General features: G+C 40.9%; 1 protein-coding gene across 2 annotated transcripts; it reads right to left on the bottom strand.

Annotated features, from left to right (window-relative positions):
• Positions 1–3,026: 3,026 nt before the first annotated feature.
• Positions 3,027–14,841, bottom strand: SLC16A12 (solute carrier family 16 member 12). Of its 2 annotated transcripts, none has more exons than XM_069864326.1 (7): positions 14,488–14,841; positions 13,991–14,210; positions 11,784–11,887; positions 10,422–10,565; positions 7,409–8,000; positions 6,046–6,305; positions 3,027–4,953 (listed from the first exon to the last, which is right to left on the bottom strand). In XM_069864326.1, exons 2-7 carry the CDS (start codon positions 14,194–14,196, stop codon positions 4,691–4,693), a joined length of 1,569 nt encoding a protein of 522 aa, XP_069720427.1. In that variant the 5' UTR covers positions 14,197–14,210; positions 14,488–14,841; the 3' UTR covers positions 3,027–4,690. The 2 variants fall into 2 exon arrangements, with proteins under 2 accessions (XP_069720427.1, XP_069720428.1); XM_069864327.1 differs by having other exon boundaries at positions 14,535–14,841.
• Positions 14,842–15,503: the final 662 nt, after the last annotated feature.

Genomic DNA, 15,503 nt, shown 5'->3' with positions numbered 1-15,503 from the left:
CACATCATACAACCACACTTTCTCCCTAAAAAAAAAAAAGGGCTGAGGCAAAACCTGTCCTTTATTTTCCAGCCACCTGCCAGCTTATCTCTTACAAAGATGGTCTTACTTAGGGAAAGAGTGGGGAGGGTGAACAGAAACGACTGGTAGCAGGACTGATACAGCACTCCTGAAAGCTGGTAGGAATGACAGTAGGTTTGAAGTCAGGAACTGGTGACTACTTACGTTATTGTGCTCAGCTAAGTGGGGCAAAAGGGTATGTTAGCTGACCCCCACTGTCCTTCTCAATCTTGAGACTTCTAACATCAGCATCATTGCTATTTAAACCCTCCTGAGGGCATGGAGGGCAGCAGGGAAGAATTCAAAGAAGAGGTGATGTAGGTTCCCAAAGCTGTGGTGGCACATCTGTGCTCCCCTCCACACTCTGCCACCACAGACGCTCCTGCCTTTCTGTTGGAAAATGAACTCTGAAGAAATAAAGAGAAGCAATAAAGAATTTTGAAAAAAATATGAGCCTGAATTTCTATGAAGAGTCAAGAGTGGCTCAATCTACCCTCCATTAAAGAAATTCACTGTAAGATACAATGATGCAAGTAATCTGTTGTGCCATACCATCTTTGCACTGGTCCGCAGTACTGCCCAGGGCTGCTCTGTACAGACACACTGCCTTCCAGTTCTTGCCTACTGTCTTGTAAATAAAGAGAAATATTATTTCCCACAGGGTGGTGCTGCTGCATTGCCTGGCATAGTGATACAGGGAAGAGGCCGAGTTTGAGCTTTGGGAAGTGGACAAAACAAAACACACATTTTGCAATGTCCAAGTCCAATGGGTAAACTCAGACTCACACAGAAGCTGAACACCTCCCAGTTCACACCTGAGTATGAATACTTCACTGGAGCCTATGATAACCCTGCAGGAAATATTTGTTAATGTACCAAAAGCACCTCTTAAATTATATAGAGAACTCTACCGGAATACACCAGGATGATCACTTAGAAGAAGATATTATTTATTGCGGTGATTCCCAATTAAGGACCTTGTTGTGCTGACCATGAAGTACAGCTACAGCTTAAGCTTAACAAATTCTTCCTTCTCCCATACTAGAAAGCACACAAGGAATTCTTGTTGCAATGTAAAATATACTCATTATATAGCAGCACATGCAACATCTGTTTTTCAGGAGATAAGTTATCATCCAAGTTGACAGATGTTGACAGTTTCAGGCTCAGAGTTTGAAAAGAGGGCTATTTTTCAACAGAAGATATTGGACTGATGAGGGTGGTGAGGCACTGGCACAGGGAAGCTGTAGATGTCCCAGCCCTGGAGGTGTTCGAGGCCAGGTTGGATGGAGCCTTGGGCAGCCTGGTCTGTGGGAAGTGTCCCTGCCCATGGCAGGGGGGTTGTTGGAACTGGATGATCTTTAAGGTCCCTTCCAACTCAAACCATTTTATGATTCTATGACTTTTCCAATGCTGTTTTCACACCATTTTTCAAGGTATAATTAAATATTACAAAGCTGATCTGATAAAAACTCTCACTAGAATATAAGCAATTTGAAAAAGAACAATGATTTCCCCATTTCAAACCTCATGGAATGGAAATGGATGGGATAACTTCAGCAGTTGTAAGCAATTTCACTCACTTCACAGTTAAGACTTGTTCACTGTATGGAATAGAGCATTATCCTAGGCAGGCTTCGTGTGAGGTAGAACCCATCTATTTCTGTCCTGGACACATGTTAGCCCAGCCAAGTCAGACCACACTGTCCTGGGAAGCCAGACAGGCTCAGCAGTGCAGCACTCCATCCAAGCTTGTATCCATCAGTGCTCAGCAGGGCTGATGGGAACAGGCAGTACTAGCCAGGGAAATTGTTCACAGCTAGCCTAGGTATCTTTGCCCACTGCTGCACCACGCCGTGCCACGAAATATCCTCTATGGAGAACAACCTGACTATTATCATGTCTGGAAAAAACACTGCAGATACAATAAATTGTTTCTTAAAAATAGTATAATCCAGAGAATTCCATAATGGACCACCTGAAGCATTTCACATGGCATGATGAAGATAAGCTGTTCAGTTTGGGTTGTGTGGACTACAGTGTAGAAGTCTGGCATGAAGCTTTGTAAACCTAGATTCTATTCTCATTTCTTCTACTTGCAGGTCGTTTTTTGTTGCGCTTCCTTCCTTCTCTGTTTTTTTAATGGAGAGATTCATGTCAAGGCTGATATTTCACAATGTTTCATGCACAGAAGGCATCATTCCGGTATATAATCTTTTGTCTATAGGCTTAAGTTAGAGCAGAAAGTCTTAGAAAATCCTGAAACAATTCTGCCATTTTCTACAAAAGTTTTCTGCTAAATTACATATTTAAAACAAGGAATACTGCCTTAATTATAAATTAAACACAAACCAGAAAGGCCTATGAAAGAATATCTTAAAATTTAAAAAAATCTCCAAATTGCTAGTAATGTATTACACAGGATTTTAGGATAAAAAAATTTACTAGGATAAAAACATATGTAGTATTACTCCAACAGGCTTTTGTAACATGCAGTTGTGGCACGAACAGCTGCTGACATGTCATGATGTAGTAAAATAGGAACTAAATTTTTGCAAAGTAAATAACAGTGGTAACTTATAATTTGTTGAAACAGCTTATCTTCTTTATAGAGCATGCAATTCCCTTATTTTTTATGTGAAACTTTTGCATTAAGATCTAAACCAGTATCTTCATCATTACTAATTAATAAAGCCACCTTACTCCACCCCCCAAATGTGCATATTTTTTCTAAATCACTAGAAATACTTATAGATTAATTTTTTTGCGAACATGTGTTAAAACCAAAATTAGGGCCCAGGACTCAGTTGCCACACAGAACTGAAAAAAGTTTATGTCATTAGTTTTAAGCAGTTTTTGCACCCTCTTATTCTGTGATGTCTCTATGTAGATCATGCTACTAGTTCTGACCACACTTCTGAAGCAGGCAGCAAGAAATGCTTTGAGCACAGATAATTGAAGTCATACAATTTTAATATGTTATATTTGAAATGTGCATGAATAATAGAACAACTTGATACACATACTATTCATATATTTAGAAAAATACATTATAACCCTTTGTCTGTACTCTTGATCTAAATCAAATTTGTGAACATCAGCCTATGTTGCTTTCCCTTCTGAGGCACAGAGTGGAACAGGACACCATGAGTACCCATTGAATACACTGCAGATGACTAGCAAAACTACTAGTTCAGTATTGATGAGAATTATTTGGACTCTGAATCAATTTGCTAATGAACTGAACGCAGTTTTGTACAGCAACAAAACACAGATATCATTTGCACCGCAGAATGAGAAGTTCCTCATCACTGACAACCGTTTCACTCTGGAAATGTAGGAACATTCCATTATATATTGGATCATCATATCAGTAATTTACCCTGTGAGCTAGTCTCAGCTCATAGCTCCTATGAAGCAGCCAGCTGTAGTATATTCCTCACACAAGTAGCAGGCATCCACTGGCAAGTTGCAGCTCTTGTGTTCTGGCCATACAGCACAAGTGACATGATCAGCTATTCAGCTGGCAAAAACAAGTAATTTGCACCATCAAAAAATACAGCTCCTGGTTCCAGAGGAGACAGACTCGCCACTGGAATACACAGAAACAACATTGTCTGCCAACATTGTCTTCACTAATAGCCTGTGGAGGGAACAGTCTCTCAGTCATCTGCTTACATGGACTCTAAATTTCTTCAACAGCTGCTAATTTTAAAGGAGAAAGAGGGTCTGCATCTGGAAAAACAACAAGCCTCTCCTGTGGTCTCCTGGGGTTGCCTTTGGGCTTCTTCCAACTAATGCAGCTAGAGCAGGTTTGTCTATCAGCATGCTTAGTCTCACGGCACAACTTTACTCATTTTCAGACAGTAGAGTAGCCACAGTACCTCTTCCACCCTCCCAGATAAGGATCTAGTCAAGGATCACACCTAGAATGTCAATATTTAGAAATTCAAGCTTTAAAGATATCCATGTGAAAAAACAGCAACCACCTCAAAATTTTGCTGTGGGGTGCTTGGGAAAGCAGGTCTAAACCCATATTTGAAATGAAATTGCAACATATACAAAATTCAGGCACGCTGTAAAAATTAAAGCTGCTCCAGAGATATTTTCAGCATAAGTCACAGTTTCCTGATATATTTTCTGAGAAAAAAAAAAGGCTTTATCATTTGAAACAGTTATTTGCAAGTAAATTTGGAAGTTTTTGGTGGTGTGTGTGATGAGTCCATTGAAATATAATAGACCAGAACATCAAAAAGCTTATTTCATTAGTACTATTTTTGAAATAATTTAAACTTTATTTTTCAGTTTTGGTGACTGATTATAGTTTTCTTTTGATTTACAGCCAATTATCATTTTTGAGACTACCTTTGGCATTGATATATTGCATTTCAAATAAATCTGTGAACATTTGTTATCTACAGACTCTCGTTATTTTAGTCTAGCTTTCTTCTATCACTGCATTAACTTGGTACCGCTTTGATGGCACGTAGATTTTAGCCAACTAAAATACGACAGAAAAATCTTATAAAGAAATGCCTTGTTTCACAGGATTAATATCTTCAACAGCATAATGCTATAGAGCCACCTCTGTCTTGGTCACAGCTGTGCAGAACTGAATCTTCAGCGCTTGTCATCTGTTGCTGTAGCTGTTTGCATCCACAGCAAAAAATTCAACATCCTTTTGGTCTAATTCTGCTGTGACAGAATAAGCTATTCCTCCATTTGTCCAGATGTGCTGTTTGGTGCCAGTACCATAGGTGAATGACCGCAAATGTGTTCTTTTGAATTTCTTTGCTAGTCTTGCAAAGCACAATAACATTGAACTAAATATCATAGAAAATCCACACAGAAGGAATGATACAGTATAGCTGCCAGTTGTGTCCACAAGCCAACCTGCAGGAAATAAAATCATGGGTTTTTAAAGGCACATCAGAATTCTGATAATTTACAAATCCTGTGATCAACAGAAATTTTAGAAACTTCTGGAGTTATCACATACAAATACAATCAAACAATATGGATTTACATCACCATCATTATACTTCTACCTCCTGAGGCAAGGAGGGATTTGTTCTCAGCAGGCAGATAAGATTTTTATGGGCTTTTGTTTGGAGGTCAAAGCCATGAGTAAAAGCACAGCAGTCATCACTACAATACTAAATAAACATCTTTCAATTGGACAGGTTTAACTAGCAGTCTTTGGACATGCTAAGAGAGCCATGGGATTAAATATTGCATGCAGGATATCCTCACACAGAAACATCTACAGAGCTATGCCCTAGGCTCGTGCATCACTTAAAATAATTCAATTTTGCAATAAACTACAGAAAATTAAATTAAAAGCTTCAGAAGCACAGATTAATTGGGAATTGATGTGAATGGCAGACAAAATACGCAAGATGTTTTTGTTTGAAAAAAGATCTCTGTCCTTCCACAACACTGGAAACCATGTCAACTTCTTTCTAAAGAATAATAATACAGGTCTCATCTCGCTGTAATGAACAAATGAGGAAAATGATGGTTAAATCCTACAGTGATGAACTGTGACCAGACAGTAGAGAAGCTGACTCACTCACCTGTTCAAAGCAGTTTGGAGATGAAAAGATCATGTCCTCCATACAAAAAAACCCAACCTTGGAATGAAACTCTTTAAGTTAGGTTTTCCAAATTGTGTTATTTCACTGTAAAGTCTTTCATTCCTTCTACTTGCTCAATTTCTGAACTACATGAAGTGGTGATGTAACAGCTCTCAGAAGCCCTACTCCATTCTGGTTTGTTTTTCAAATTTCAACTCACTCTATATGTAGACATCAAGACATTAAGTGGAATCTAGAGTCTTATGGAGGTCTAGGTGTGTTATTTCTCTGCCCAGGGGTGATCTCCACATGCAGGTGGCATTTCCTGTCCTTCCTCTCTGCTTACATCACACCAAAAGGTAAATCTAAAGTAGTGATAAAAATATAGGAAAGTCATTCATGAACTGACCTGCAACAGGAGGGCTCACTAGATATGGTATGGCATGCAGAAAGTACACGACACCCAGTGCTGATGATAAGGAAGAAGTTCCTACTACATCTGCAGTCACGACAGGGATAAGCATCACATAGGCTCCATCAAAGTAGCCAAAAGTAAATGAGAAAGGCACAAGCAAGGGGAAATTTTTCAGAACTGGTAGGAAAAGACAACATAGGCCATCCATTCCCACAGCAAAGAGGTAGCAAAAGTGCCGATGCTTCTTCAGACACCTGTAAATTTCAAAACAGAAAAGAAAAAGATTTACGCTGGACACAGCATCTCAGTTTCTATGCCCTGGCATGCAGCACTTCAGTCTCTCACTCTCTTTCATATAGCTCGATTTTAAGTTCATTTTCTTACACAGTCTTCAAGACGAAAACTCAACACTGACAAGCCCACCTACAGCTGTAGAAATAACTGATAAGCAGCAGCTTATGCTTCCTGCCATGTTCTTTGGGCTGCCCCTAGTGAGGAGAGCTTCTCTGCTGCCAGGATTTTGCAGCCCTGTGAAGTTCCAGTGTTCAAAGTAGTATTCCATCAGGCTTTATATCCCAGCTCAGTAAGATGCTCTCAGTATTATGCAAAAAAAGGTTACAGTATACCTCTCTTAGCTGTCATCCTTCACATCAGCCTTTAAATACTGGAGTTAGTGTTAGCTAAGTGAAATGGTAATTCCCTTTCTCCCTGCCCCACAAAACCAATAACTGATTTTTTCCACAAAATGTATAAGCACAAAGAACGTGCCCCTTAGATTCAAAATAATTCTTAATTTAGCCAATTTATACTGATGTTGCAGATGCTGCACACAAATGCTTGGAGTGACCTAAGTTAGCGAAGCATGGTGAGTTCTTACATACTGGAAAATGTATAACAATTTTAGGCCAATCTGTTTGAATATATGTCTGGCAGTGTTGGGCCAGACCCTCAACCCTTTTCCATAATTTCTGTGCCTCCCCAGTAGCACAAAAAAGATGGAAAGGCAGAAGAAGTAGAGTGACAACTTCTAGGAAATAGGTACAGAGGATCATGTTCAACATACCTCAGGCAGGGGGTTACATTTCCACTGTCAAATGCAAGATCTTTGCACAAACACATAATTTCTTCAGGAAAAAAAAATAATTAAACCAGCAGAATTGAACAAACTCGGAAGACACAAAAACATTAAATAGCAAGCATTCCTGAAAGTTAAATTTGGGGGGAGACACAATGACTTTTTAAAGTTACACTTGCTACAGAAAAGGTCTATAATGTTAACTTGTATATGCATTACACTTCACTTGCATCTAGCCTCCCACCAGCTAAAGCTTACATTTGCTTAGCCGTAAGCCATTACCTCCTGTCTGTTAGCCATCCAAAGGTGATATTACCAATGATGTCTATGACACCGAGTATGGACATGAGGAAGGCAGCTTGGTGATGACTCACTCCAACACTCAAAGCATAAGGCACTAAGTAGACAAAAAGAGGGCTACATCCATATGCCATAAATAAAACCGAAATTGCCAGCATCATGAAGCCTGGCATCAGTAAAAAGTCATATTCCTTCCATGAACAGTAGCATAAACACTCATGAGACCACGCTTTGATTAAAGGTGAACAGATGGATATTCGTTTTAAGACTCGTTTCTGTGCTTCAGGAATGTGATCGTGTTCAAGAATCTCAGGAGCATTTTTGCAGTCCTCCTTAAGAGCAATAGGTCGCATCAAGGCACCACAGACACAGAGGTTTAAAACAAAACCTCCCAAGATGAGTAAAGCTCCACGCCATGAAAACTGCTCAATTAAGAGCTGGACCACAGGGGCCAGGATGAAGGTACCGATTCCACTTCCTGACATGGCTATTCCATACGCCAGTGCTTTTCTTTTGTTGAAATATTTGCCCACCATCGCGATGGCTGGAGAATAACAGAGTGCAAACCCAAGTCCTAGAAGTGAAAGCACAGTGCAGATGGCTTAATACTAAGCACAATACATGGAACACATTAAATTAAACCGCATAACCTACTTTCATTAGAGCAAACGAACAGGAATCTTTTTCTGGTACTGCATCATGCAGCCCAGTTACAGTGTGAAGAGAAAGTAGGATAACTCCTTTCGTCCACTGTCAGGGTTACTGACTTGACAAAACTAATGGATCATCATTATTCCATGATAACAACGCTCATAAACAAGTAGTAGGGTCCACTTAACAACAAGAACAAGGACAATCAATAAACATCAGAGAAATGGTGTGTCAACCTCTCCTGGACGCAAGATGAGGTCTTGCCCCAGGGTCCACACAGATGATGGCACTGGGCACACTGTCCTGACAAGGCACCACCGCTTTGTGCTTTGGTCTATTGCAGCCCTGAACATTAGTTTTCAGGTCTCTGAAACACAGTACAAAGGGTCTGTCTCTGTTACTAATACTCAACAATAAACCTTTTTGAGTTAGCTAAACAAACCTCATGCAGCAGGTGCTGCTGATTGTTTTAAATCCCTGCTCACAAGAAAAGAGGGGAGAAAAAGCCCCAGAAAACAGTGCCATGTTTGATTTAGTAAACAAATAATATCCATCTCTCAGACTTGGAAAAATATTGTGGCCTCTGCTGCAGAACCAGAGAGCAAATTTTAAGAACTAAATGCTTGCCCTAACACTAAACCCCATATATTTCTGAATCCGCTGCAGAAATGTGTTCTTGACCAGGGTTTTGGAGTGTGTTCTACACTGAGGGCAAAACAGTCCCCACTGCCTCTGGCAGAACTTGTCAATAGAGAAAATAATCACCCAGTCTTGCAACCAGCTTGCCACATCCTCCTCAAAGGCTGCGCTGTGCCAGGCAGGCACTAAGCCTGCCATGACAGGATAAGTGGATTAGAGAGACTCCAGGCTGCAAGTGCCCACTGCCACCCCTCAGGAGGCAAAGGGAGAAGTATGGTAGAGAGCTGGAGTTGGAGCTGCGTTATTAGCAGAGCCAGAGGAGCAGCCTTGAGATAGACCATCATCACTCAAAAGCTGTGAAAATCATACTCTATTTGGTGCATATATCATTTAAGTGAGTTGTCAGGAGAAAATAGGTCACAGAAAACCCTGTAAATGTCCTGTGAAAAGTGGAAATCAAAGTTTGGAGCTGAAAACATTTTCATCTCTCTTAGAAAGAACTCTGATACTTATAGTTACTCCCACATCTCACCTCTGCTTCACTCTTCACAGTTTCAACTACTGAAGCTTTTATGGATTCAGACATTCACCAGTTATGCTCCCACACATTCTCTGGGTTGGGGCACCATCTCTAGCCTTTACCAACAGTTCACCTCCTCATTAACCAGTCCCCACAGACTAGAAGTTCACTGCTTGCTGAATTGGCTCTTTACAACTCCAGGTACAAAGTGCAACTGCTTTTCCACCTCAGTATTCACAGAGGTTCTTGCTACAGAAGCCTCAGAGGCATTAGCATGGCATGTGGCACAGTCCCTCGAGTTACAAGGAGCCTTTTTATTTTTTATGAACACATTTGTCAAAGATTAACATTGTAATACAGGAGTGACATGCACTACAATAAGGATTCTTTATTTTTTTTTAACAAATAAGCTGTTGGCAGCATGTGAACTGGAGTAATTCCACCAACTGTTACTAAACAGCAGGGGACCAAGTACAAAGGCTTATATCACCGTGGCTACCAGGTCAGTATTAATGAGGAAGGAATGTCAGTGTGACCATGGGCACCTCTCAAGTTCCCCTGTGTACAACAAACACAGGGAGATAGGACAGAGCAAAGATACGTGTTACCATTTGAATATAAACTGAGGAGCTGCTACAGCAACACTACCGACCAGCAACTGGTTTGCTTTTCAAATGGAACAAACAGACAAAAATAAAGTGCACAGTTGAGTACCATGTATTCACCCAGTGTTCTTCTGCCCGCTTACTCTTATGTCTTGATTTAAACTTTCTTTTTTTTTAAATATGGAAATATTTTGGATCACTCTAGAACTCCTGCTATAACAAACTCTTCCCAAATTACAGGCAAAAAAAGGAAACCTTTCTGTGTATCGCCTGTAAGAGCAGGCCTTCCTGACCCATAATTTCAGAACTTTGACCAGTCCTCTCCCTAAAAGAAGTTAGAGTTGCTTTGGCAGGGTGCTACATTTGTGCTGTATCAGACTCACTGAGTGCTGAAGCTCTTACAGGGGCAGCCAAAGCCTCTCTTTTACAGTGAAGGGAACAGTTCTGAGTTATCTCTATGGACCAGTGCAGTGGCAATATGACATGGAGAAGACACTACCTCTCTTGAAAGGAAAGATAATAATTTTTAACACTGCTGTGTTTTTTCCTGGAAGGAATAAAGGGGCCAAATGCCTCCTACCTGTAAGGACTCCTAATGATAAGTAGAGATGTTCCAGGCTGGTGGCAAATGAACTCAAAATCAGTCCGGTAGATGCAAGCAGCCCTCCTAGCATAATACCAACTTGGCAGGACACATGATTACTGATTAAACTCCCAAGCGGTGCTTCAAAGAAACAAATAAAGCTGGTAGTTAATGGCAGGTCCTCTCACAGATTTTTTTGCAACCGTCATAAGGAAAAGGCAGTAACAGGCAATCAGAAGAAAATGGTGATAACAGCTACACAGACTGGTTTTCTAACATCCCCCCATCACAATGGTGTAAGCACCACAAAACTTCTGAAAATCATTTTCCTGAAAGTCAGGATAAAACTGAAATTTAAAGTAGCTTTCTCAGCAACCATTTCAGCAGATCAAAGCTGTTACAGGACCAAGCTATTCTGCAGTTTTTGAGGTTAAGAGAGGACACAGCAATAGCCCATAGTGTTCATTACTCCACACTTACAACACTTACAACTTGGAATTTGCACTTCACCGCTCAGTAACTTCAAGCATCCTTCCTTGTTCCTCCCTGGCCTTGTGGGCACAACAGGAGTGGTCTCATCTTTCAGACCATCTCGAGGGCTGTTACCCCTTCTCCTGCACTTTTTAACATTGACAGCTCTCAGTTCACCCTACCTCTACCACTGTGTCATCATCAGTCCACTTCCTCTCTGTTACCTGCAATACCATGACAAGGTTATCCTAATTTCTTTTTTTTCCCAAAATATAACCTGGCTGACATGGGAGAGTTGCTACATCTCATTCCAGCTGTGTCCCTGTGCCTTCACAGCAGTTCTCATGGATTAACTCTCTTCCACATGATTAGGGATGGATTTTCACCTAGTTGTACAATTTTAAAGTAAACCCATGAGAAATTCGATACAATTGCTGTATGAATGCATGCTATTTTTAGTAACATTGAGTTTTCTTTTAGGGGAAAAGACTGCGAGCTTACAAGTTTGCGAAAAAGAGGAAGACTGTGACTTGATCTGAAGGCAAGATGTACATCCCATGCTAAGTCTCAAATATGATTTCAAACAAAAGGCAAAAAAATAAGTACTCAGTAGCTCTCCACCATGACTTGTTCCATCGTACCTTGACAACAGTACATTTCTGAAAACTTAGATTATTTGACAAAACAAAGTTCTGCTTCTTTTCTATTGTATGAAGACACTTCCTTTCTGTGCAATTATGCTGGGGGTAGCAGCTTGACTGTACCATATCCCAGATAGTCTACAGTATCTCTCTTTCCCAACTGACACCACCAGCTTGTGAATAAGCAAAAATACAGATGGAACTGAAGAAAAAGCAGACACATTTGTCTTAAGAAGGTAATACACACCACAAAGCATCGTAGCACAGTCGACAATGGAGTGGATCCAAGCCGTTCTGGCATAATCCTGCCCAAAGTATGCCTGGAACTCCACAAAAAAAATGGAGATGCACCTAGGAAAGAAAACATGAACACCAATCTGTTGAACATGGGATATCTGCCTCACAGAAAACACTGGTCTCACTCTTCAGGTATAAAGAGTACCCACTTGAAAGTCTTCTCCAGCCCCCAGGAAAATTAGATCTGTGGTTTGCCTAAATCCCAACAAGATGAAGATTTTTTTAAAAAAGTTTGGAAAAGATATTGGAATTGAAAGACTACTTTAATGCATGCAGGATAAGACATGACATCATCTGTGAAAGTCAGATAATTCCAACAGTACTCTGTGTAAGGCACCTAGGCTAAGGGTGATTCAACCTGAGAAGAGCCCTTGCTTTGCATTGGCAACAACTGAATCACAAATTAGCGTCCAACTCTTATCCCAACAGTGAGATTAGACAACTAGGCTGATGTACAACCTAATTCAGGCAGATAACTACTCCAGAAAGATTATGAGCATTATAATACCATGCTTCTCACTGTGGTATATGCTGCTGCTATAATAACCTATATTATTTTTAACTGAAATGAAATTGAAGTTGTAACTATCACCAGCAATTTATGGCCCATGTCATGATGTTGCTTCCCTGGTACACAAAGCCCCAGCTCCCCAGTTCTTCACTGACATGGTTGCTCGTTAATGGTGGCGTTCATATCTGCACAAACTGGCACAGCAGGGCCAGGATGGTACCACAGAGCCAACATCACCTCTAGTTATGTGTTATGGGATGTACAAGCGCAAAGCAAGTGAAAAGCAACTCCTCATGAACAGAGGATCAAAACACAGAAGGAGCCCATGGACCTTCCAGCAGTTCATTAAAATGCTTCCAGGAGAGGTTACTTTCCTCAGTTTAATGAGTGTTACTGTTCTACCTCTCTCTGCAGGGGAATGGATTAAAAGGCTGCATTGTTTCATTCTAGTTTCTGGCTTATCCAGAGAGCTCTTTTTCCCACTCTCTTTTCCTTCTCCTGCAAATCAATGAATAACACTTTCCTTAGCTTTTGTCTTTCACATACTTCATTCTTGCATATACTATAGATCTGTGCCAGATGATTTCTTGAATGAAACATAGTATTTGATAGGAATGGTTGGACTCGATGATCTGGTGGGTCTTTTCCAAACTGGTGATTCTATGATTCTATATTTCAGATATGAATAAGGAATTAAATCAACTGGGAAATCTCTGCTGTCATTATGGAACTGGCACATTTGCATCCATAAACTGTGTCAACTTTTCCATGCCCTTTTTATGCTGCTGACTCCAAGACCTTAGATTTTAGATCCCTAAACCTGACAGCCTTAATTTAAAAAAAAATATAAGTAGCAAACACTGTATTTACATTATACTGGCTGCCCAGCAACACACTGTATCAGTGTTCCTCGCTTACCAGGGTGCTTATTTCTCTGCTTAATATAGTTTAAATGACCATGTCCACACACACTTGACTTGGCTCTTCTGCCTCCAGCTGACATCAAAATCACCCAACAGCAGCTGTGGAAACCATCTCATACTAGATGTGTACATTATGTTCATGCAAGACAGTAGTCTATTTTTGCATATTTCAGATACCAGAAGGGTATAGAGAGGGGCCTCCTACTGTAGGACATGTGCATTCTCAGTATGGATGGTACCTGAAATGCTTGCAGTAGGAGAAGGGGGTATTTACAGGTTTCTCAGATAGACTCAAGAGCCAAGTAAATCCAGTGGGACTAGCAAAAATGAGCACGGCTGTGGGGTCAGATGGACACAGTGGACCCAAAGAGACCCTACACAATTCCTCCCTCCCTGACCAAACCACCAGAGCCTGAAATAATGCTGCCTGCCCGAGGCTTTGATTGTGCAAAAAATCAGGGAGAGGGTGTTGAGAGGCAGAGCAGCTGTCACAAGAGGCGAGACTAAAACCAGAGGGCCCATAATACCCCATCCACCTTCACAGCTTCAGGGGTTTCGGGAAGCCTTTAAAACGTATCAGGAGTGGGTTTGCAGCTAGTCAAATAATATAACCCCTGTAGCTGAGGGACATCAAAGGAGATCCAAAATACTCTTCCAAAGGAAAAATAAAACAACAGGGTAATACCACAAACAGGTCAGAAAGACAAGAAGCAGCCCCTTTACCTCGTCACAGCCCTGGTACAGATAGTGACAAGGAAGCAGCCAGCCACGATCATCCACCCCCAGCCTCCATCGGGAGGGCCAGCGTGCCGGGCACTCTGCAGCAAGGCCATGGTGCAGGCTGGGGCGATGCCTCCCTCCTCCTGCCTCAGTGGCAGGGGCCAACTCCGGCCAGCACGCCACGCAGGCGCTGGGGCCACCCAGCACATGGGTTACTGGCCATCTGAAGGGAGAGAGAGAGAAAAAAAACAGGCAGAGAGGGAATCAGGGCACACAGCACACACTATAAACTGCATGGCTGAGCTAGGAGATGTGGCTTCAGCTTTACCCCATAAAAGGGGGAGGTTTCTTTCAAACACAGTTTATGAAAATCTGTTGGAAGCAAGAGTTCCATCAGAATTTGGCTGTGTGTCCAGTATCATTTATCTCAGGGTAATTTGCTCAGCAGTTACATCCTAACACGTGATATCCTTTTTCCCCACAAATGTCAGAGCACGTACCTGTAAGTCACATACTTTAGTGGTGCCAATTGCTGCAGCTTATTTACCTTCAGTGGGGCTCCCTTGGCTCACACCAGTCCCTGGCCTGAATTGGTTTTTTGATTGCAGTCTCCGCTCCAAGTAGCTATACTTCCTTGTACACAATTTAGTGCAAAATTTTTGTTTGAGGGAATACAGTTATCACCTCTGTACGAAAAGGGAATACTCACTGCAAAATCAGAGATTTGAAAATCATATGATCTCCTTGTTCTCACAAGGCAAACCCTAGATGAAGGATGTAATCAGGCAGGACACAGCAACTTTATTTTCTGAGCATGGACAATTCACTAAAGATTAGAGCTAGCTTCTCCCACTCTTCCAAGTGCAGTTTTGAAAGATGGGAATTAAGACCAAAAGCCAGTGGCAGCGGCACCTGAACTGCCACAGGAAGTGAACGGCAAACAGAACTCTTCACAATCTCACAACAAAATGTGTCCTTGTCAATTCTTTTGAGAAGTGATTTAAGGTGACCATGTTTGAAACAATATCCTTGAAAAATAACAGTGAATAAAAATATCCACAAAAGATGCCAAATCTATATTATACTGCTATCCAGTTACACAAGCTAAAAAATCTACCATTAAATATCTGTTTCAGGTCTTTGTGCATTCCTCATGTACCATTTATTTTTGCCGCTGTGCTAGTCAGCCCGTTAATAACCGCACATTTTACTTTAGCCCAAAAAAGCTGTATACTATTTGGAAATAAAAATTACTATCCTATTTTTTCTCTTCATATAATAGGCTTTGCTAATATTTACTTATAAGTAAATATTTGTATAAAGCTTTCTAATGATTCAGAGCTCAAAGCAATGCCCACAATAAACATTAGAACATGTACCAATTCTGTATTTATTGTTCACTTCTCCATTGCCACAAGCATGTGTTTCACCATAAGTTAAATTATATTAAAAAGTCTTTGCAAGTTCTGGGTTACTCTCTGTGTTTATATGGAGACTGGCACAACAAGGATTTTCA

This window comes from Phaenicophaeus curvirostris, chromosome 9, assembly GCF_032191515.1.
Source record: "Phaenicophaeus curvirostris isolate KB17595 chromosome 9, BPBGC_Pcur_1.0, whole genome shotgun sequence".
In the NCBI taxonomy this organism is placed as follows: Eukaryota; Metazoa; Chordata; class Aves; order Cuculiformes; family Cuculidae; genus Phaenicophaeus; species Phaenicophaeus curvirostris.
This window is presented reverse-complemented; position numbering and strand designations above follow the sequence as displayed.